Source organism: Anoplopoma fimbria, chromosome 8, assembly GCF_027596085.1.
Source record: "Anoplopoma fimbria isolate UVic2021 breed Golden Eagle Sablefish chromosome 8, Afim_UVic_2022, whole genome shotgun sequence".
Taxonomy (NCBI): Eukaryota; Metazoa; Chordata; class Actinopteri; order Perciformes; family Anoplopomatidae; genus Anoplopoma; species Anoplopoma fimbria.
Genome location: NC_072456.1, coordinates 26,684,669 through 26,709,986, shown reverse-complemented (window position 1 = coordinate 26,709,986; position 25,318 = coordinate 26,684,669). Strand labels below are relative to the sequence as shown.

Here is a 25,318-nt window from a genome sequence, read left to right as displayed (position 1 = left end):
ACGAACCACTTCTCCCCGTGGAGGGGGGTGGGGACAAACCAAAAATATTATATTGTGAGATATTAAATAGAAGATATTTAAATATGAATACATATATAATGTTAAGATGATGAGTAAATGTGATGTGTTTTTTATTTGAACGAAAAGCGCCAACAGTAAGAGACGTTTGTAGTTTGATAGAAGATGGTACAGTCCAAGTTTAACCAGCCAATCACGGACGGATCCAAAAATAGAAAAAACGTGTCCATTCATAGTTTCCATAGGTTAAAATGCCAAGCAGGCCTCAGGCCTCAAACCTGATAATTAACAGTAAAATATAAAGTTTTTGGTATAAAAAACAAAAGTAAACAATCTCTTCTTTAAGCAGATATGAATAGCAATATATTTATATATATAGTCACATATAGTATGTGTATGTATTGTCTGTGTAGTTGTATAGTATGTGTATTTATTGTCTGTGTAGTTGTATAGTATATTTATTGTCTGTGTAGTTGTATAGTATTGTATTTATTGTCTGTGTAGTTGTATAGTATGTGTATTTATTGTCTGTGTAGTTGTATAGTATGTGTATTTATTGTCTGTGTAGTTGTATAGTATGTGTATTTATTGTCTGTGTAGTTGTATAGTATGTGTATTTATTGTCTGTGTAGTTGTATAGTATGTGTATTTATTGTCTGTTGTATAGTATGTGATTTCATGTGTAGTTGTATAGTATGTGTATTTATTGTCATACAGCTCTGCAACCAATTTCCCCCATGGGGATCAATAAAGGAATATAATAATATATATTCAGCTCTGCTCCCAGCAGACCACATGACAATAAAAACATGACAATAAAAACCTGTGCAATACATTACACTGTGCAATAATAGTTAAAATAGTTTTTTCTGTCTGTAAATATTATATTTCAGTTATTGTTGATTTTCTACTGTTTTTTATTGCTTATTTATAATACTTGTTTTTTTTATTTTCATTTTTTATTTTTATCTTGTCTTTCTTTACTATGTCTCTTGTGTGCACTTTACTCTATGCTGCTGTAAGCCTGCAAATCTCCCCGCTGCGGGACGGGACTAATAAATCTTATCTTATCTTATCTTATCTTATCTTATATAATAAATAATAATAATAATAATAATAATAATACATTTAATTTATAGAGCGCTTTTCAGAGTACTCAAAGACGCTTTACAGACATTTAAAATCATCATTAAGAGCTACACACTAAAAACTTAAAACTTAAAACACAGCATTAGTCAGACATTAAAAGCAGTTTTGAAGAAGTGAGTTTTGATTTCTGATTTGAACATTGAAAGATCATAAAATATTGAGTGTGTAGCTTCTCCAGATGTGATCAGGAGAATGTAACCAATGAAAATGATAAAACACAGGTGTAGCTACCCTATTTCTCTGCTAGACATTACCCTTTTTTATTTTGCAAATATTACGCAGTTAATTAATTCTAACAACTGAATAACTTTAACTCTATTCTTAATATTACTATTATTATAGTGCAATAATGTAAATGTTACATCCATGTGTGGTCCATTCAAGTTTGTTTTTTTAAATTATTTTATGTGCATTAATGTACATTTTATAACATTTATATTTATATAAATATATATATATTTAAATATATCTATATAAGCTGCCAAGTGGAGTGGTTTGTCAAAATGTCGTGCTGTTTAATGTGTAATAACAATAAAGTATCCTATCTTTCATTTAATTTATACAGTACCAGTCAAAAGTTTGGACACACCTTCTCATTCAATGGTTTTTCTTTATTTTTATTTTTTCTACATTGTAGATTAATATTGAAGACATCCAAACTATGAAGGAACACATATGGAATTATGTGGTAAACAAACAAATGCTCAACAAACCAGAATATGTTTTATATTTTACATTCTTCAAAGTAGTTGAATGAGAAGGTGTGTCCAAACTTTTGACTGGTACTGTATATGTATTTAATATATATATATATAAGCTGCCAAGTGGAGCTGATTGTCAAAATGTCGTGCTGTTTAATATGTAATAACAATAAAGCATCCTATCTTTAATTTATTTATATTATATATATTGTCTGTTTCTGTTCATGCCCAAAATCAAATTGCCATTGTGGATTAATAAAGTTGTATTGTATATAAATATTTCAAGGGAAATGTGAAAACAGTATAGTAAAGCTATAATAATACAATACCTCTTATCTGATCCTTGTTCTTTGTTTAAAGCTTAAATTATTCAGTGATCTGTTAGATATTCTATCAAAGAGCAGAGGTAAACAAAAGTAGTGCAGGGATATAAAACACACACTTACAAATAAATAAAAATGTGTTCAAAATAAAATAAACACCAAGAGGAGGATGCATCTTGTTGGATCATTTAGTAGTGCATTTAAAACCATAACAACACATCCCTGCACGTGTGATTACATTAAGCATTATATTATAATCCGTTTTAATCCCACACAGGCTCAAAACAGAACCTCCACCGGTTGCCACAACTGAGGCGGTGCTTGGTCGTTTAGGTGGAGGAAGGACTTTATTTTACTGCACTCCTCCTTTCGAGCCTGCAGCCAGTGGGTGCTGCTGTCCTCCTCCTGGGGTTGCATTAAAAAAACAAAACCTCTGTGCATTAGTGAGTGGATCATGGCCGACACGTTGAGGAGACTGACCCACACGGCCTCCTTCAGCGTCCTGCAGGAGAAGCTGGAGGGCCTGCACAGAGACTACCATGTAAGTTTATGAATGACTTAAATCTGACCTTTGCACCTCCTGATCAATGCACCTAAATCAGCCTCAATATCTGTTTCACTTTATTAAATTAGGGACTTAAAAATCATATATGTGTACAAATTAAATCCAATCTTAAATCCTGCAGAAATAATGAATTGCTTTGTGTCAATTTACATTTATTTTTTATTTTTTTATTTTTTTATTTATATTCTTTATTTTTTAACTGTTATTATTTGAATTGTGAATATTTCAATCGATGCACATTGTTATTTTTTAGGATGTATTAATTATTATTATTATTATTTAAAACAGTGAAGGAATGCACTTGTTTAAGTTGAGTTTGGTTGCCATGGACGCCGGTCGCCATGGCTACGGTTGGACTATTCCAAAGATCTTCTACTGTGTTAAGATGGTTCACGTCCTCTGATACTACTTCCGGTAGTGTGGCTACACTTGCAGAAGGACCGGAAGTGAACTGTCTAAACTTCAATAATAGTGTTTTTTTTAAGGTTATACTTTAAATGTGAAAAATGTGAAAAATTACATTTTATTTTAAAAATTTTTTAAAAGTGAGATAAAAACATGAATACTTTTCTCTTTCTCTTTTTTTATTTTTTAGAAATTTTATTCTAGTCAGTCAAGTCACATTTATTTATTTATTGATATGTAACATACTACTGATTGTAAGTCGCTTTGGATAAAAGCGTCTGCTAAATGACTGTAATGTAATGTAATGTAATGTCATTTATAGTGCACATTTTAAAAACAAGAAATGTGCACTCAGTAGAATATAGATCTGCCAGTTGAGGGGGAAGATCTAATTGAAATAAATTAAAAAGATTTGTCCTTCTGTTTGTCATATTTATCCTCCAGATTAATTCCTGCGATCAGAATCTAAATAGATGTTGTGAGCTGATTGAATTAACCGCCAAGATCCAGGGCCAACTGTTCGCCATCCTCAACCTCGCTGCTGCTGAAGGTGAGATATTATTATTATTTTTCTCATTTACAAAGCAGGCGGCAAACAAACAGTTCTGCAGAGAGAAGCCAATGTTAAAATGCTTTAAAGCTGCATTCTCTCTAATGTCCACCAGGGGGCGACTCCTCTGGTTGTATAGAAGTCTATGAGAAAATGACTCTACTTCTCTCTTGATTTATTCCCTCAGTAAACATTGTAAACATGAGTTTATGGTCGCAATCTCTAGTTTCAAGTCTTCTTCAATACAGCATGATGTTCATTTAGTAAATGATGCTCCATTTAGAGTCAAACAGACCATAAAGCAGGGGATGCTTTAGGGCGGGGCTACACACTGATTGACAGGTCGACACCAGAGACGTATACGGCGTCTCTACGTCACTCCTCCGCAGTCAAATTATGGTAGCGTCCATAAATTGGTTGCAAAAACGCCGATCTCGAGGCTTCAAAACATCAGTTTACAAACCAATGGTTGAAGTCACGACGTCAACTATCTTATATACGTTTTTGATTGCTGTCCATGTGCAGAACAATATAAAGTAGTAACAGGTCAAACAATAGTAAAAGTGTAGTTTTTAATCACTCATGTCGCAAAAAAAAAAACAGTGTTTCTAGTGTCTTCTAACATTACTGCAATGGGTTCCTTGCAAATTAAGCAAACAAACTTCCCCATGACTTCTGTGAAAACATTCTCATTTCCCGAAGGTTTCTTAAATATTCAGCACTCCCTACAGTCTTTTCGGTCCTGCATGTTTTACTAATCAATGCAGGTAAACACTACACACTGATTGACAGGTCGACACCAGAGACGTAAACGGCGTTTCTATGTCACTCCTTTCTTTAATTGGCGTAAAAAAACAACAACATGGCGACGGCAAAATCTGCAGTTCACAAATCAATGACGTCACGATGACTACGTCCACGTCTTACACACAGTCTATGTTTAAGAGGCTATGATCACTCGTGAGCTATTCAACACTCACACTCTGTTTCTACTCTCCTGACTCAGGAGGACACTATGGTGGAGTGGACACTCTCAAGACACGCCTGCTGCCGTGGCTCGGGACCTGTTTCTCAATGGCGAGGCCCTCTGTCTCCGATGACACCAGCCTGCAGCTCATCCAGGTGACATCATCCGTTACTAAGTTTAATAACACAGATTATCTCATACATAATCCAACAAAATCGACACTACGCTGTAGATGGAAACACTTTAAACCAAATTCAAATAATTATCCTCAATTATTGTCATCTAGTTTTGTGGTTCCTGTGTATCATTTATCATTTGTTATCAGGACTCGGTGGAAAAGGACCGGAGGATCAGGGAGCTCTCTTCCTCCCACGACAGCGACATCCAGAAGCTTTGCTCCACTCGTCTGCAGTTGGACTCCACCAGAGCAGAGTGAGTTTAAAGGTCCTTTAAGACCAAAACATTAAATATTTGTGGGACTAAATTGCACTTGGTGCTGGACAATATGACCAAAATCTCAGCATAGGGCATTTCATACCTCTATAACAATATATATATCATGATATAGCATGTTTTTATGTTAATTCAATTAATAAATAGTCCATATGAAATAATCACATGGTCAAGCCTTTTCTTGTTTATGCTCCTGTGTGAATGAAATACTTGAAAAATAAACTTCTTTTTTATTTTATTAAGAACTTTAGTGCAAAATGAACATAACAGCTTCAAGTGAAATGATGGAGAAAAAAAATATGAAATATTTCCAGCTATATGCTGACTCTGTTGACATGCATGCACATAAATACAGAGAAATCAGATTACTACAAAAGTTTGATTTAACCACACTGGGGTTTTCCCAAAAGCAGAATTTTTATCAATTAAAATCTTCGGAGAAATTGGAGTTAAGTCTGTGCTTTTTATTATCAATTTAGAGGATATAACTGTGTATCACGATATCTCCATGTATGATTTTGTCACCATGTGATTCCATTTAAAGACAATAAATTATCATATTAAATTATTGCCCAGCTCTGATTGCACTCCCACAAAATTCCACAGCATGTACAAGCTGATGTTTCAGAGAAAATCTATTGATTTTGCGAGTAAAAGTCATAATTCTATTGGTTGGCTAGTTTTTAATCGATTTGCAGTATTCAGAACAGCTGCGGGGAAAAAAAACTGACTGTGTAATATGAAAGTTTTGTATTCAGTGTGTATAGGCTCACAGAGATAGATGGGTTCAAATATTATAACTGGATTGCGATAAAATCAGGGCGATAATTCAATATGATAATTTATCATCCTTCAATGTAATCAAATCGTATATGATCTTTGCTTGAACATGTTATTTTTAAATCTATATCCTCTCACCTTGTTTTAACAGACTGGAAGATGCTCAGAAGGAACTGAATGATACGAAGAACAAATCAGCAACCACTCTGCTGGCCACTGAAGATGAAATACTGCAACTGAGAGCAGAGTGAGTGATGCAGTCAAATATTAAACTGCAGTATAATACCTTTTAAAAGGTATAAACAATATCTAAGAAGCGTTTCAGAGATGGAGAAAAACTGTTGCTAAGAAGGCTGAACCAGGATGGAGAGAAAATGTTGCAAATAGTTTAGCCTTCTGCTAACTGTAACTGCAGTTGTGAGCTAAACTTTTAGCAAAAATGTCTCTTTATCTCTGGACAGCCTTCTTGATATTGTCTCTCTTGGACAGGTTCTTTTGGGTTGCTTTGAAATGTAGGCAACTGTTGCCAATGCTGGAATAGCAACTTTTTCTGCAGGATAGTTATTGGCATCTAAAGGTTTATAATGCCTCAGTTTGTCTCTGCTATGCACACCTGGTTTCTCTTTCAGGTGTGAGGGAAATTTCAGCCATTATAAAAAAATAAGGCAACAAAACTTCTCTGAACACTCTAACGTGTAACTATTCTGGCTTCACTTATGCTAAACCCACAAAAATATGTAACCAGATTTACAACCAGAAAAGAAGTCTATATTTAAAAAAAGAAAAAGCAATATAAAGTGTGTGCTCCTCTGTTGATGTGAAGCGTTTGTGTGTTTCAGTTTGCGATCAGCACATGAGCAGGTGGAAGTCTACAAGAGGAAGCTGGAGACTCTCGATGACTATGAGCGTCAGATTCGCCTGCTGAGAGACGAAGTGTCCTACCTGAGCACAGACAAGGCCATGCTGCAGGAGAGGTACACCTGCACTCTACACTAGTGGTGTAACAGATCACTATGTGAACACGATTAATGACACAGTTCAACGTTAACCATCACAGTGTGAAATACAGTTTGACTGACGATTGTTATATATATGAGATCAGGACATCATTTATTCTTTTTTGGTCACCGATCTCTGATAATGTTACATTGTAAACAACCACTCTGTGTTTAAGTTGACAGGAGGAGAGCTAGAAATGTTACATTATGATGCGTTCAGGCTCTGTTCAGGGAAAAATAGTAGTTTAGGTTATTAACTTGAATAAATCCAGTAGTTTGAAGGAGATGTTTTCACATTAATATAGAATAGATATTAGAGATGAATTATGAGCGGTTTAACTTTCTAACACTAGCTTTAAGCAGATTATATTACATAAATAAAGCTACTAATAAAAAGATTTGTATTAATCAATAAAAATACAATCTTTTATTTCCTTATCTTTTGAATTGTGTGTTTTTATGAAGATAAAAACACTATAAATAACTATATTAAAGTAAAAAACTTAGAATTTTGGATGGTTTACTGACGTCTGAGCTGTTAAACTGATTTTTGACAAAAAAATATTCTGGATCCTTGCGGCTATAATCAAACAACAAAGGGATCTGTAAAAAATGTGATCAGGGATCTTTAAAAGTTATATTTGCTCCTTTTTTTAGTGCTGATCCGATATGTGACTTTATTGATCCATTGCACCACTATTCTCCACACACTGACACCACTGCACAGAACAGGGTCTCAAGCGATGATGTGTTCCTCTCTCCGTCTCTCAGGTTGGTGAGGAGTCGTTCTCCGAGCCCGTTGCCGAGGCTCAGTCGCTCCTCCAGCCCGATGAGGAGCGAGTCTCCCACCAGAGCTCAGCTCACCAACTCCTCCCGCTACGCCCGCCTCGTGTCACGCTTCAGTGACCTCTACGCCGTGGAGCGTCTGGAGGCCCAGAGCATGCTTCGACGCTACATCGATGACTTAGAGATGGTCCAGAAAATCATCTTCATTGCTGCTGTGGTACGACTTATTTATTTTAGAGCCACCTAAATAAGCAGATCACAAGTGCATGCAGGGAAAATGAGCTCTAAGTTGGTGTATTGCCTAAAGTGCATATCACAGTATAGTTGGTTTTTTTGTACGTTGCACAATTTATCAGATTATTTTTGATTTTCTTAACAAGTTATTATAATTGCTTTTCAAGGGGTAGAGACATAAATTACATAACAAAGTCAAAGAGACAACAATTGTAAATGTTATCTTTTTGCTAGGTTTGCAGAAAACTTGTATTTGTATTTGATTAAAGAAAGACTTGTTATTTGTAGTATTAATTATGTATAAAAAGCTGCTTAGAGCTAGTGTTAGACGGTTTAACAGCTTATAATTTATCTCCTTCAAACAACTGGATAAATTCAAGTTTCTCACCAAATTCTACATTTTACAAGATGCCATTTGAACACATCATGATAGCATTATAATTTACGTTTGCCCAATTCTCCCATTCCCTGAGTAGAGCTTGAATCCACCATGCAATTGAATGCAGCCTCTGTTAATGTTATTAATGTTTTTATTTTCAGGAATCCTTTAAAACAGCAAAACTGGCCTACCGTCAGTTCAAGCTGCGTGTGAGGAAGACGTTGTGCTCGTCCCACTTTGGAATGGAGAATCTGGAGGATGCAGCCGTGGACTACATCGTCAGAAACCTGGACCTGTATGACATTCAGACCAGCATCAACGTAGGATTAAACACCTCTCTCATGTGTAACAACAGATGCCTGTAGTTTGTTTGATACTGAAAATGCTTCTGTCTGTGTGTTTCATCTCCACAGGATGTGATCAACGCCATGAACGTGAACCCTCGGATCTCTTTCCCTCCAGAGGTGGACTTTGTCCTCATCAGCACCCTGATCAGGGAGGCCTGCAGGTTGGCGTTTGCCATGCAGACGTTGGACCCACCGCTGGACTTGGCCTTTGCAAGTGATGGAGAACTCTACGACGAAAGAAAGTCAGTCCTTTGAACATTACTGTGTCTGTTTCAAAGTCTACAGGCCTTTGTGCAGCAAAGCAGGAGTCAGCGCTGTAAAGGCAAAATACTAACACTGACTGATTGAGTGATGAAATTACACCATTGGTCATTGTGCTTTGTAAATATATCTAAAGAAAACAAAACATTACACTTCCATTATCAGTCTCCTATTCCGATGTTTAGTGTAACTTCATATCACAAGCAGGCAATTATGAACATGTGCCTGAACACAATCTTGTACTGTGACAACAAAGCCTTTACACCTGTGAAATGTAAGAAAATAAAGTAGTTTAATTCTACTTAAATCTTATTTAATCAACCTTTGTTCAAAAGTTCAGTCTGTAGAAAATGCTGTTGCTTAGACTACAAAACATACAATACATCTGAGAACATGACTGCCACAAATGGGCTTACAGGTAAAAGAAAATACTTTAAATTAGTAATTAAAATAATCAAAGTAAATAATAAAAAAAGGATGGGCTCTGTAAAAGTTTTCTGCAAAAGTTTGTGAAAGAGGATTACTTAAAATACAATTATTTCTTCAATTAATTTTGAACTGCGTCAAAAACAGGAAATTCAATTATTTATCTGTTTATCATCAGGGACAGTGCACATTAATTAATTAACATTTCAGTCTCCACCACAATAATAAATGTGTCACAGTTATCTAGGGAGTTTTGAATTGTTCGTCTGCAGTCCCTGTGCAGATTACATCTGATCTACCTTTGTGTTGTAATATTTTCCTATATGTCTCCCTCTCTCTCTCACTCTGCCTCTCTGTTCTTCAGGTATCGTCGCAGCTATGACTCTGAGTCGTCGGCTCCTCTGGTGATGTACCACGTGTGGCCGTCTCTGGTGGAAGGAGACGCTGTGGTGGTGAAGGGCGAGGCTGTGACCCGACGGGGCGCTGTGGTACTGGTTCTATAAAACTACAAACGCATCACAAGTGACTACGTTTACATGCACCAAATATTCAGTTTATTCCCCTTCATTCCCAAAAAGGCAATATTCCTAATAATCTGTTTGCATGGGTATTGAAAATGAATATTCACCTAATATTCCCGTTTTAATGCAGCTGTGCAAAATCTAATTAACTTTCAACGACCGCATTCCTCCTCATCCTCATCACTGAGGCCAGTGAATCCCACGTTGATGCCGTTCTCTTCTGTGTGCTTCTTTGCATCAAAATATGATTTATTCAAAGTTTTAAAGAGGTGGAGGACTTGTTGGACCGTGTGACCTCAGCCTCCCTCTTTCATTCCTTCAAACACCTTCTCTAAAAGGTCAACGTTGAGATATTTGTTCATATCCTAAAAACCTGTTGATATCCAACTCCTTCATGATGTTTAACAGTAGGAGTGTTTCTCCTTCTTCTCTTCTGGACATGCATCTCTACTCCAGCTTTACAAACTGCTGGCTAGTTGGTTTGTGTTCAACGCACAGAGCTGCTGGTAAACAGGAAGGAGACGTAGAAACCTCTATAGAGACTCATATAGTGAATGAGCTGTATACATGAACAAAGAATGATCCTAAAACCTGAAGAACATCAACATATCGTAATCGTAAAAAGGCCTAGCTCCGAATATCCAAACAAAATATGATGTTTACATGAGTCACATCAAATTCAGAACATTGTCCTATGGGAATAATAGTGGAATATGAGTGTTCATGTTAACGTAGTCATTGATTTAAATGTGCTCTGGTGTATAAAGAATAGTGAGAGCATAAAGAGGCTCATGTGTTTGTTAGTGATGCGTCTGTTTGTTGTGTTTTTTTCACAGTGGAGTAGAAGCAGGAGCTCCAGCCCGGTGCGATCTCGCTCTCTCAGCCCGACTCGCACTCTTGTAAGTCACTATAATATTTGACAAACAGAAATATCCTTTTTTTTGGTTTAATGTTGCTCAGCTCCTTAATAAATCATTTCAACTTAACATGCATGCACACCAGTGGCCTTAAGGGTACGTACGTCAACATCTAAGCTGTATTTCTTTGGATTTGTTTTCTCTTAATTTGACTAAATAGTTATTATATATAACAATATTGTCTTTTTTTTATCTTTTAGTTATTTAACAGCAGAAGAAGTCTGTCTCCTGATCGCCTCAAATGTAGTCATCTGTGAACTCTGGCCTCTCGGTGAACAGGACAAGAACTTACACCTGTACTTCATGTCAGTGAAATTAAGTTTAAGGTATTTTTTTTAATTCTGATTTTATATGTTAAACATGTGCTTTTACCAAATAAAGCAATTTAAACCTTAAGTTACTGTACCGCCCAAAGGCTGCTCAGAGTTTACATTGTTGGAGGGCAGTTTAATGGGACGTTGACAGTAACTATAAGTCAGTAAATTACACAAGATTCTTGGGGAAAAAACGAAAGTAAAAAAGAGTCGGAATAAGTGTACTCTAGAATAGCGTCTCCCTACAAGACGCACACATTTCAATGCAAGCTGTCCTAAAAAGTGCACAATATTCAACTTATACCTTTACTTTCTATGTGACGCTACTTTTAACAACGCTGTCTAGGATTTAAAGAAGAACCAGAGCAGTTCTCAGCTGCTATGTCAGCTAAGTTAACACAGCTTATGTGTGTCTACAGATGAAGCAAAACTAGTCTGGCAGCTACCTGAACAGTTGTCTTAGTTTACTAGATTTACTCTGAGATAGATAAAAGTATTTTAGTGATCATCTGAAAACTTAAAATAGTTTTTTACTCTGAATGCTAATTTAACATAATCAACCTTTACTCCTCTCTTTACTTTTGACCTGAAGCCTTCTGAGCAGGATTCTTTATTTGTGTGTGTGCCGCATGGTTCACAGCAATAACAGACAATGAAATTGATTGACAGATATATTGACATCATACCAGCAACATTACAACAGTTTCTGTAGAACATGTTACCTACATTAAAAAATATATTTTATTTTCTTGTTAATGTTTTAAAAAAAAGCCCTCTAGCTTCCTTTGTGGACAGAATCTTTTAATTTACTAACACAAAACTTTTATTCTGAAATAATTGCAGGACAGTGTTGTGGAAAATAGAGTGACTTGCATGGCTCCATTATTAAAAGCTAGTTGGTTATCTTGATAAATTAGCAAATGTACGCTAGATTAAAAATATCATCCAACCTAAAATATCAGCTTAGTGTTGCAAACTTTTTTCCTATGAAAGTAGCTAGCATCATTGATACCAATACTTCTTTTTGTCAAAGTATTTGATTCATTAATTGCTGTCAGGATGTGATGAGCATGTCAACAAAAATATAAAGATGGTTTTTGAGGAAGATCTCCAACCCTAGCTTTACTAGAGTATTAGAGTACTATTAATTGTGGATTGTTCTTTTTATTTACAAACAAGCTCGTGCTTCTTAACCTTTTTTCTGTCCAAAATAAATATAAATGAAAGTCCAACACTATGTAGAGAGAAGGGCTGACAGCAGCAGTAATGATTCGGTTCATCCAGGCAGCCGTCACGTGTGTTGTTGAGCGTTAGGCGTGTGGTTAAACATACGACATGGTGCTAATGATCAGTGCTAACGTCAACTCCTCCAGTGCTTGACTGACTGGTGTCGGTCATTGTGATTATTAGTGTCAGTTGGTGCTGTGTTTTTGTTTTTTTAAAGTCTTTTTTTTGTGGTGCTGTTTTATATCTGGACATTTTTTAAGGTTTAAGAACATTTAACATAACATGACATGTTTATTGCATCAATAACTCTAGATGGTTTAAAATCTATATCTTTTTTAAATCAGATTCATCCAAGTGTTAGTTATTGTGTTAGTTATTGTGTACAAGAATAGAACCAGTAGCTAGACACTTTCCAGAAATGCCTTCATGCATTCAATATAAAAATAGTTTGTATACATTTTTTCCTCATTTATGACTTTGTTCAATAGTACTGTACTTAATTTGCTCTTGAATGGCTTGAATTATATATAAAAAAATAGAGCCAGTACTGTAGGATTAATTCCTGTTGATTTGATTTGTGTTGTGTTATGAATATATTCTCAAACTGTGCCTTTTATTGTTTTTTTTAAAGAATAAATGACAAACCTTTAGTTTTATGCAACATCAAGGTGTTCATGTTTTTTTGTTAACTGTGTCTTTTACCTTTTGATTATGGATGATTTTTTTCTAAATTATGATCTTTCTTAGAAAACTGTTTAGAAAAGCTGCTTTAATTATCAAAAAAACATAAATATAAATGTCTTTTAGCTATATTATAGTGTAAAGAAATGTATCTCCAATGATGGATTTGCATCCTAACGCAATTAAACTGATATTATTGAACACATGCAGGGACACATAATGATGAATGCCTTTCTCTTTTTCTGATGTGACAGCATTATTACTACCCTGCTTTAACAGTAGATGGTGCTGCTACTCCATCATGAAAGTCAGCCCAGGAGTTGAAAACATGGCAGAGGTTGCAGGACAGAGTTTCTGCAAGTTCATTTTCAAACATTTCCCCGATCTCACATGGTATTATTTATATATATGAAACACCCAAAATATAAAAAGACATACACGCAAAATTAAATCATCAGTTGTAACATTGTATGTATTTCTTTGCCCTTTAAAAAACGTGCAAAATATCAAACAGATTACATACTGAAAAAAATGCTACAAGCCTAAAGTTTATCCTGACAGTGGACTTTTTAAAATGATTTGAATAGCCTTCTTAGTATTTGTGCATCATCCGTGTGAGTGAACCAGTGTGTTTACATTTGGATGAACTCCTTAAGGGAATCCCAGCAGCAACATCCCAGTCGTGTTGCCTTCACAAGTTGTTTCAGTATTCTCAGCTATCTAATTAATCCTCCAGGCCTTGCCATGTCGCCTGCCTCAACCGGGCAAACCAATTATACCACCGGCTCTTCAAACCAGATCTAATGTCTAAAATCACACGTTTGCTCTACAGAGCAGAAAGTGAGCTCTAGCTTGCCTCCAGGACCTCGGGGTCGGTCCTAACGGGTTCACTCACTCACCACCTCTTCTGTAGTCTGTAAATGAGGTATAAACCCTTAATGCCGACGTCATGATTACGTCACAGTGTTAGCTTGAGGCATAATAAAGGAAAGACTGGCGGAAAACACAAATCACAGCAGAGCAGAGCATTGGGATTAAGTTACACATCGATAATGTCATCTTGTTGTGTTGTCGGGTGCCAGGATTGAAGGGGTTTAATGGCTCCAACTTTAATTGTTATTGCAAACCTTTAAGATAAACTGTGAATCAAAGCTCTTGTGAGCTATAATAACGGCGAGAGAAAATGTTACTAATAGTTTAGCCTTCTGCTAACCTCAGCTCACCGCTCACGCAGCAGACTAAAGTACTAGAGAGATGGACAGAAAATAGGGCAATTAAACTTAACTATTAGACAGATGGAGAGAATATGTTGCTAATAAACCAAATTATTTATAAAAAAAAGATTGGCAGAGGCTAAACTGTTAGAAATTGACTTTTTGGGGTTTCTTTGTAGTGGTAGAAACTGTTGCCAATGCTGGAATATAAACTTTTCTAATAGGATAGTTAGAGCAATCCAAAGACTTTTACGGCCTCAGTTTCTCTGTACAATGCACGCTTGGTTTCTCCATCAGTCATTGTGGATTAATCTTAACTTAAGAAAGTAAAACTCCTGGAAAGTGTACATTCAGAGAAACACTCATTTTCTTCGTTCATTGTAAAAAAAAAAGGCAACACACCAGCAAGCCAGAGTTAGCTAACGTTTTCAGAGAATGATTCTGCCTCTTCGTACGCTTCATCCACAAAAATACGTCATCAAGTTAGCCATGAGAATAGGGGTGGACTGGTCTTGTAAATTAAAAGCTATATGCAAGCTTACTCAGTAGAAAAGAAGGTCATTTGTTAAGTGGATCTGAAATCGTATACATCTTCTCTGATTTATTAAAAGATTACACGGTAAGTTTTTAACAGGCGCGATTAGCATCCGACGTTATACGATGCATGGTCTGTGATTTTGTCTCAAGAAAAAAATATCCTTAATGCTCAGAATTCTATAGCTTATCATCCAGAGAGGACAAAACTGTGTGTTGTGATTTCACTGTCATTGCAGTGTAAACATAATCCTCACACTGACTTATGTTCCATTTCTCCAGAGGCAGGCATCCAAAATTCAAGTAGAAAAATCCATTGAACCAACCCTTGTCTTAAGAATTCTTGGAGACTTGGAGAATATATTTGGAAAAGAAACTTGTAGAATATGCAGAATCCCATTTCATGGAAAGAAGCCCATGCCTCCTCATCACATTTCCACACAATGAGCTTCTTGTCTGATCTACAAGCGGTTCACAGAGGTTCCGGGCTCCTGGGACCCAGAGCCAGGACCTGCTACCGTAAAATATGTGGGAGGGAGCCTGTAGACTGCCTCAGCTCTTCTGAGGGGGGTTATTTATTCAGGTGTGTTGTGGTCAACTGTGGTCGTGGACTGAGTGGGGGGTGACTGTGGTTCATTGGATAGAGCGGGTCGTCTTTTAACCACAAGTTTGGCGGTTAGAGAATCACACGTTGAAGTGTCTTTTGGCCAGAAACTGAATACTGAATAGTCGTACTCTGTCTCTTCTACGGGCCTCGATGAAATAAAACACAACTCCTGCTGTGATTGCATTCACACTCACCACATATTAAATGTTCTCATTTGACAAAGAGTGAAAATTGAAGGCCCTGATGGGAAAGAGCAGGTTACAGCAGCCTGCGAGGGCTTTAATGTGGCTGTTTTCAATAATAGAAGCGTTTTGCATGCTGCTGAGTACCTCTCACTTTTGCAGTATGAGTGCCTTGAATGCCTTGCGTTTGAAAACATTCAACTCGGTAGCTTACAGTTGACGGTTTCTGTTAAGCTAACGTAAGCAGTTGTTTGGCGTTTGCCTAGAAACAATATATATATAAAAAAAGATGGTACAAACTGCAAAAAAGCGGTTTTATTGGGCATCTTTAAATGTGCGTCGTGCCTCGCTTTTTCAAATAAAAAAAAGCATGCTGTGTCTGATCAGGGCCTTGAAATTTTATTGATGAAAAATATGTTTTTGCTCTTCTCATGAAAGGCTTTCGTAAAAGTGTGATTGACCGATGGTTCAACAAATCACCTGCTGGAAAACGTTTTTGAAGTGCCTGCCCAATCCTAAACAGTTGACGGGTTCTCAGATGGTTCTGTGTTACAAACCATCTGGCGGGTTCAGGTTAAGCAAAAATGATTAAACCACCATTTTCTCCGTGACCAGAGAGAGACAGGGTTTCAGCAGCTGATATAAGTGAAGTCTTAATCTACTGCCTAAACCGGAGAGACATTAGTAGCTGGAGCACAACCTAAACAGACTCAAGATCTGCCAATCCACCTACAGTTTCCAGTTTGGTGGCAGAGGCCAGACTCAACACTGCTGGACCGTGTGATGATGTTTCCTCTGGCTGTTTCTTAATGTGCTCGATGCTGGCAAGTTTCTGAAGAGGACCCGCCCTGATCCCACAGCCGGACCAGAGGGGAAATATTAATGGGGCTGTATATCACAGCGCATGACGACACGGTTATGGGCGACTGCAGTTCATAAATCAAAAGGCAATATTAAAAATAGGGTGGGGGAATGAAGGGAAATTAATCAAAAACACAGATGCTGCAGGTGAGAATGCACAGAATAGCCATTTTTGGAAAAAACAAAACAACTTAAACATGGATATGTGTTTGTGGATCTTTCCTCTGATGGAGTCACAATTCAACAGAGAAAAAAAAAGAAGTATCACTGCATCTCCAAGAGAGGCAGGACGGTCTGTGGCCCAGAGAGGCCGTTAAACACATCTGGATCGGAGCAGGATGCCGTTTGTGCACAGGAGGACCTCACGATTTATGACAGGAGGGACAAAACAGAGGTAGAGAGAAGACTGTGGCTTCGTACATCCGCTCTTGCGATGTTAAATGTGACGGATTGTGAGTGCACCACACGGACAACACCCTCTTTGCTCCCCAGTCTCAGCCGTTGCAGGAACACCCAAGGGCGAAATCCTCATCGGCGCTCAAGAGACCGTGAGGTCATAGCGAGGGCTGGCTGCAGCCATCGACCCAACGGGGAGCTGATCGTCTCGGTTCCAGAGAGATCAGACATCGTGTGATCGAATCCTCTGCCAGAGATACCACGGATAATCACTTCCTTCCCCTTCTCGATGACTACGATCATCAAATAAAGAAAAACGACTGAGAATTTGGACGCTCTTTTTCCCCAACGCAGACATTTATCCAGACGGTTTCCTCTTCCTGCCTCGTCATCCGTTTGCACATCTGGGCTCTGACACTCAGCGGTCGACAGAGAATATCTGTAAGCCGAAGGATTCGATGTGCTCTCTTCAGAAAGGTTTAGTTTCTCACAAAAGGTTCACATGCGTTAATGAATTTTCCTGACATCAGCAGACATTGTGGGATGGATTCACCCCACAATTCATCGGGATTAGTCTGTTCTGAGGTTGTCAAAATTAGATTTCTGCATGTATTACTAAAATCACAATAACACACTGTTGATGATACGATGATTTATACAAAAGTCTGTATATAAAACGATTTCAAAAGATATATTTTATCAAAAACAATCGTCCACATTCTGTTTAAACCTGATATTTGTGCTCAGTGTGCGATAAAGACAAGTATTAGTATCACACTATGTGTAGAATTAGATTACAGTGGTGGCTGCGTAGCAGTTTGATACAAAAGTTTTCCAATAACTCCAGAACATTGTTAAGTCCAAAAGTAAAATCCGTCGAGACGCCATCACTTCATTTATGTTGACAACACTGATGAGTTATATTCATTAAAGAAAGATGATTACATTAAAACAGAGAAACTATACGCTAAATCACTTTATTCAAATTGAGGATTTTTTTCTTAGATACAAGTTGGGGGGGCTTCAAGGAAAAAAGCTCAGGAACCACTTCACCCACAAAATGCCCATCTGTACATCAGTTACTCTCACCCTGTTACCTTGAATTCTTAAAGAAAACTTCTCTCATGCCTGAATCCAATAACAGAGAAAAGCAATATTATTATATCAAAATGATATCAAAACATCCGTTAACCAACTCTCACTCATATCGTTCAGTAAAATCCAAGTGTCATTGATCAAGTTGTATGCTTAATACTTCACAAACACATAAATCTTTGCTGCAACCAACAAAGAAGGGTGCAAAATCCTGTGGGTCCGAGACCCCCTGAAAGCCTGAAAAATTTGAGTGGTCTCTAAAATAATTAGACAATAATTTGGCACTTGCAATTGTCACTAAAATGTCCTTTTATAAGCCTACAAATGCCTTATAGTGAGTGTGAGAGACGATTTTCCCAGGTAAATGTCAACCAGCCAGAGACAAAGTGAGCCTGTCTTCATGTCTGTTTCTGGACCTAATTGGACCCCCTTTGGACAAGTTTGGCTGTTGGACGGAGCCCCCCCCGTCCTGATAGCCACCAGGTTAGTTTTCTCCAAGTATTCAAGGTAACACAGCATGAGTAATTGATATAAAATGGTCATTTTGTGGGTGAAGTATCCCTTTAAATGCTCAGCTGGAGTGCAGAAACCATCCAGCTCTGGTCAAACAGTGATAATGATCTGAGGAGCCGTCCAGACCTGGTTTTATAATCATACCTGCTGCCTTTCATGATCTTGAAAGAGCAAGAACACAAAAGCAGAGCCCAGAGAAAGGTGATTTCAGTTCATGATTTTCCACAGAATTAAAGCCTCATAGGCCGTCATGACCTTTTCTGTTCTTTTTTGTCGAGTTGGAGGGGAGATCAACTAGATGTCAATGGGATTTGAAGGCTTTGCTTAGCTTGGAGAAGAGAAATCTATTAACATTTCAGATGGAAAAAGACCTCACAGCTGCTAAGTAGAGATGTCAATGTGTGCTTTAATTATTTAAGGTGCACCGCGGTCAACTTAACCTGCTTTCTTTTCCTACAACAGGGAACCCTGTCTGGATGCTGGAATTGTCCAAGTTAAAAACACATCTGGATGATGTGATTGATGTGAATAACAGGCGTCCATTTACATTAAAGAGAAGCATTACTGGCACTGAGGTGCCGTGGATGCAGGTGCGAGTTTCGAATGTTTGCTGCTCCACTGAGGCTTGTTATGCTTAGTTTATATTTGATACTCTCACGGAAAGAGGTGATCAAACCCGGCGCCAAACTGGCCTCGGCATTGAACACCCCCAAACCCCGAATAAGGGATGGAGGAGAAAGAAACATAAGGGGGGAGAGAGGGAGGAAGAAAAACGAAAGAAAGATTGGAGAGCTGTACTAACAACGGCCTCACAGAGAACATGTTTAACAACTATTAAATAAATGGAAACTTTCTTGTGGCCGTGGTTTGACCTCCGAGGGCGCCAAGTCTTTACAGCTTCACTCTACACCGACTGAACATACTGCCGTGTCTTTTGTCTATATCTGTCTCTCATGAACAGATGTGTGGACATGAAACTGTCAGAGCCAAACGAGATTAAACTAGTGTTCAAACATATTGTTCATGATACAGAATTTTAATTAAATGTGACGTAACAATCAGAACTACTATGAGACGTCAATAAGACATTTTGAAAAGATAGGCTAGAACGATATTATCCCGAAGGAAATTCTTGTCCCACATATTGCTCAAAAATTACAAAAGAAGTGTAAGAAAAAACAATAGAGTAACACTATATACATATATAAACAATAGAGTACTAAGTATTACGTGTTAAAGAAGTAATACTGACAACAGCGCAAAATAGAATAGCAAAAAGAATAAGGTCAATTAAGAAAAAACTAAAATATTAACTCAAAGAGAAAAAGTAAATATTAACATAAAATTAAAAGATAAAATATAAGTGTATAAGAAGTAATACTACCACCAGAGCCTGATAGAAATTACAATAGAAAAGCAAAAATGTGCATGATTTTGACAGTAATATTGGCAATGGTATTGAAAAATAACAAGTTCATATTGCACATAATGTAGGTTATATTGATGAATAATTTCATTTGTTTGTGTTTTATCATAGAAGGTCAAATGTGAGAAAGGAATACATCTGACTTTTCAACCTCAGGACACAGAAATGTGTCTAGTAATCTTACAGTAATGAAACGTCACCACTAGATGGCAGGTCAACATCATCATGTCCTTCATTATATTCTTACAGTAAAATGCTACACAGTGATAGAAGTACTCAGATTATTTACTTAAGTAACAGTATTAAAACAAAACCAACTTTGAATAAAGTAAAAGCACATTAGCAGTATCAGCAACATGTACTTAAATCATCAAAAACAAAAGTACTCTTAGAGTGTTAGTATATAAAACTAACTAATCTAGTGTATTCATACCATGTAACCATTACTGTTTGGTATATTGTATTTTACATGTCAAATCATCTGGAAAGTAACTAGTTACCACAGCTGTTAGATAAATGTAGTGAAATGTAATAGAAGTAGAGTGGGATTTAAATACTCAAGTCAGTAAAAATGCACTTAAGAACATGATACTTGATTAAATGGACTTTCCACTACCTGAAATACGATGCCAGCACCACTCGAATAGGAGTGATTCTCACTTATGGTCAGTCAACATGAACATGCTAATTGTACTAGTGGGACAAACATTTTCCAGCTGATCTGATTCATGAACGCCTGTCTGCTCGGAGCCCCTGAACAAACACAGAGCTTCATGGTGACGTTCATGACTCTCTGTGTTGCCCAACACTCATTTCCAAAGAGGTGGCAGATACATAATTACTTGTTTTCTAGGGTAGAGGAGATGAGGAGACTTGTAGGAGGGCTGTGGTAGCTCCTTTTCACCAAAACAAAAAGGTCATGGTTAGGACTGTCACGATAACTACTTTTGTTGGACGATATATTGTCCCGGATTTAATTGCGATAATCGATTTTACTGTCATTTAAAATAATGATATATTGATAATGTAATAGCATAGTAATTACAGAACAACCTTTAAGAGACCAAGTCACTTTTAATTGTTAAGAATATTCAGATACTGAATTGGAATGTGAAAAGAATATTAAAATATGCTGAAAAAAATCAATGATGAATAAAATAAAACCACACATACAAGACAATAAATTGACTTATGCTCTGTTAACAAAAACATGCAATGTCTCCGAAATGTCAAAGTCTTATAATGGTGGTGAAATCCCTGCCGTTTAAAAAATGTGCTAAAATGTTGATGATATTCTTATGTAAACAAACATGCATGCGAACACAACAGTCAATATCGAGGTCATGTCCATATATCAAACGATAAGTTGGTATCATAAAAGAATGTTGAGGACATGTTTGTTTATTGACGATAAGTTGATAAAGTGAAAATAAGATTGAGGACATGCCCATATATGGTATGATAAGTCCGTATCGTAGAAATGATTGAGGTCATGTTTATGTATCGTACGATACATTGACAACATAATGATAATTGAGGTCATGTTGGTATAGTAAAAAATCGATAAAAATTATCGAGGTAATGTTTATATATCGTACAATAAGTCAATATCATAAAAATGACTGAGTTCATGTTCATATACTGTAGGATAAGGTGGTATCGTAAAATTGATTGAGGTCATGCCCATATATCCTACGACAATTCAATAACATAAAGAAATCCGAGGTAAAAAAACTCTTTGCTTTGTCTTTGTTTTCAGATGTAAAACATGTTTTCAGACATTGTGACAATACATAATGTGGACTGCCATTTGTGTCGTCAGGAGTCTAAATTTGAAGATTCTTCATTATGTATGCACGTTGTCTATATACTGTAAATGTTTATCATCATAAAAGAGAGAGAAAATCTTTATGGTTGTTAACAGGAAATGTTCAAGGCCTGACTCGGTCTCATTGCCACTGAGCATCCTGATCTTTTCCCCTTTACTACTAACAAGCGCTCAATCATTGGCAGCAGCAGGTCAACAATCAGGGGCGCTGACACGTGTTACATGTGTTTCCAGTGAGAAAAAAAATGCTGTGCAACAATGAATAGCATCAGGACAATGAAACACCTCTATCTCGTATATCTTCACTTGTCATTTTCAAAAGCAGTAACCTTTCCTTTCTAAAGTAAAGTAAGTAAGTAAAGACGCGTTGACGATCTTTATAGCATATGATTTCAAAAGAAGTGGCCCAAGAACTGGACCCTGTGGGACACCCTTGTTAAAATGTATAAACTTTGATTTACAAATCATGAACTGGCTGCTCACATTTACTTAAAATATGGAAACATGAAGAAATCCCAGAATGATACAGTGACCGCTCATCTATTCAGACATTCATTCATTGTACTTTAAATATAATGGAATTCTTGTTGCTATTCTGAAAATCAACATATTTGCATATACATAAATACTTACTCCTACAAAGCAATCCATCACATTTCCCGAAACTCTGACTCGAAAGCACAACATATCGTAAAAAACTAAAGAGAGTCGAAGTTCTCAGGAAGGCCTTGGATGTTTACAGTAATAGCATTACATGTCCCAATTGTTTAATGATGTTTGTTCAGCTCTCAACTCTGTGGATTTGTTTTGATGGAAATTCTGACTTCACTGGTATAATAAAAGGCTGCCATACTTTAAAGGGAAGTCATTAGACAAATTATGTCTAAGTTCAAGAACATCAAAGTATGAATGAGGCTTCATTCCAATTTAACAGGATTAATATTCTTGTTGGAAGACTAGTGGATGAAAAACATTTTGATTGGCTGTTTGGAAGCTGCTGCGTTTAGCTATGGGCAAAACCATACAAATAGTCATTTCTAGATAGAAAAAGTAAACAAATAGTAAAAAAAGGTTCTCAGTTCCACATGGTTTTACAGTAACAAAACACACTGGAGCTCATCAGTACTGGCTCAGCTATCTAGCTAGAGGTAACACCACGCAAAGTAAATGGCTTGAAAAAGATCTAAAGCAGGTAAAGTTTGACTGGAGAAGTTTGAATATTACCCGGCAATGTTTGTTTTTTTGTTGATACCATAAAAAGATATTGAGTAGCTTATCTGGCATTCATTGCAGGCTTATGCCCAAGAAATATTCAAGTTATGTCTGCATAAAGTCAGATATCTGCAGCTCATAACTAAACTGTGATAAAGTCATTAGTTTTGATAACATTTGCTACAGACTGAAGTATTAAGTTATTTTGATTACTTTTCTTGGAACTGACAGGTTAGTGTGTTTAATGCGAGTAATGACGTCCTGAAATGTCTTTTGTAAGATTTCAAAAGGGATAATTGACAGAAAAATGGCTCAAAGTGACACCAGGTCAAGCTGGTTGTCTGGAACTGAAAGTTACTCAGCCTTCCTGTCTCTGACTTTTGAAAGGAATTCACATCAAACATCTATTTTTAGAGCACTGGTCTCCAACAATTAGTTAGAAACAGCAGGTTTATTCTGGTCGTTTCTGATAAAGCTGTAGCCAAAATAGCCTCAAGGACTTCAGATAGCCTTGCATGGTTTTATTTGGTTTAACATGATGGAAAGTCTGTTGTAAACGCTATTGTTTCTCTGGAACTGAAGTGCAAATAAGGGTTGATACTGTAACTTATCAGACCGTTTCTTTGTCATTTAAATAAAATGTTTTCATTTAAAGCAAACTATGAGATTCATCAGTCTGGTCGAGTTACAGTCCATCTGCAAAACCTCAAAATAAGAGTGGAAACAAAAATTAATAAATACATTTTTTAGATTTTCATTGGATTCATAACTTCCAAAAATCTATATTTAAAAACATTGTTTTCTATAAAGTAAACCCAGATATGCTACTGACAGATAGTAATCCTACACACCAAGCACATTTCATTTTAGTAACAGGCCACATCTTTATTTTTAGTATAACTTAATTATGTTTTTCTGGAAGTCACTGAGAATTGAGAAATAATAACTTTTTAGTAAAAAGAGTTTAAATGTGCAAGTTTACCATGAATAAATGTTGCCTTTCCCCTTTGTGTGTTTACAATATTGCAATCAGTTGATAGACTTACACAAACTTTACTCTGCTTTCATGCATTATTAGCACTCAGCGTGTGCATGAAATGAACAAATAAAAATAAAGAGAAACTGTCACAGTCACGCCTGTTCACTCTTCCTGCACTCTGTCTATTTCTCTCAGCTCACAGCCCAGCCCCCGCTCTCTTACCTCACTCTCCCTCACTCACCTAATCAGCCTCATGCAGTGCACCTGTCTGCCACACCCACCTCGTCAGCACAATCACTCTCTCAGGCCAGGCGGCTGGTGAAGCGCCAGGGACGTTTCAGCCACGGCTCATTTTCCTACTCCACGCACGCTACCTCTCTGAACCAACCATCGACCATTCCACCTCATCGGGAGACCGAGCCCATGCAGGTGGGTCGCACCAGACTCTCGACTGAGGAAAGTGACTGCCGCCGCAGGGACAACCTATGTATGTACTGTGGTCAGGCCGGCCATTTTGTTCCCAAACTGTCAGGTAAAAGTCAGGGCTCACCAGTAACCAAGGAGGTACTGGTGAGCCGAGCCGTGTCACGACCCTCCTTCTGCCAGAGGCCCCTTTTTCATGCCAAGTTGCTTCTACCCGGGGGCCCGAGACTATCTCCACCTTCCTGGACTCTGGAGCGGATGCATCCATCATGGACGAGGGACGCAGCTGGGAATCGACCAGGTTCCTCTTCTTCATCCTGTTCCAGCCAGCGCCCTCGATGGTCATCTCCTGGGGACCGTCACCCACCAAACCGTCCCAGTCCATATGCTTCTGTCCGGCAATCACCACGAAACCATCACCTTCCACATCCTGCAATCACCCCGTATTCCCCTCATCCTGGGGTATCCATGGTTACGACGCCACAACCCCCATATCGACTGGGCTACGGGGCTTTCCGAGGCTGGAGTCCTTCCTGTCACCTCGTTTGCCTGAAACAAGCCGCCGCACCTCAGGTTCCTGCTCCAGTCAACTCCACACCTGAGCTCACGGGGGTTCCAGTTGAGTACCACGACTTCAAGGAGGCATTCAACAAGACCAAGGCCTTGTCTCTGCCTCCTCACCGTCCATATGACTGCGCCATCGACCTCCGTCTGGGTACTTTTCCTCCCAAGGGTCGTCTATTCTCCCTGTCCGCGCCTGAAAGGGAGGCGATGGATAAAAATATATTAACGACTGCCTCGCTGCTGGACTCATACGCCCTCGTCATCTCCTGCAGGAGCAGGGTTTTTCTTCGTGGGGAAGAAGGACAAGACCCTCCGACCCTGCATAGACTACCAGGGCTTGAATGAGATCACTGTCATCACTACTGCCTTCGAGCTACTCCAGGGAGCCACCATCTTTTCTAAACTTGACCTCCGCAACGCCTATCACCTGGTTCGAATCCAAGAGGGAGATGAGTGGAAGACAGCCTTCAACACACCAAAGG

At 37.7% G+C, this 25,318-nt stretch overlaps 1 protein-coding gene across 1 annotated transcript; it reads left to right on the top strand.

The window, feature by feature from the left end:
• The first annotated feature begins 2,645 nt into the window (after positions 1–2,645).
• Positions 2,646–11,037, top strand: spata18 (spermatogenesis associated 18). The gene is made up of 12 exons (XM_054602222.1): positions 2,646–2,732; positions 3,606–3,711; positions 4,718–4,833; positions 5,004–5,110; positions 6,063–6,158; positions 6,751–6,885; positions 7,681–7,912; positions 8,470–8,628; positions 8,722–8,897; positions 9,707–9,830; positions 10,700–10,762; positions 10,981–11,037. The coding sequence occupies exons 1-12, from the start codon at positions 2,646–2,648 to the stop codon at positions 11,035–11,037; spliced, it is 1,458 nt and encodes a 485-aa protein (XP_054458197.1).
• The last annotated feature ends 14,281 nt before the right edge of the window (positions 11,038–25,318 follow it).

Bases quoted from the DNA above. Each gene is read 5' to 3' on its own strand.
- spata18 (XM_054602222.1), top strand. From the start codon at position 2,646: ATGGCCGACACGTTGAGGAGACTGACCCACACGGCCTCCTTCAGCGTC. The intron at 3,712-4,717 runs GTGAGATATTAT...CTCCTGACTCAG, and splicing joins CAACCTCGCTGCTGCTGAAG to GAGGACACTATGGTGGAGTG. The intron at 6,886-7,680 runs GTACACCTGCAC...TCCGTCTCTCAG, and splicing joins AAGGCCATGCTGCAGGAGAG to GTTGGTGAGGAGTCGTTCTC.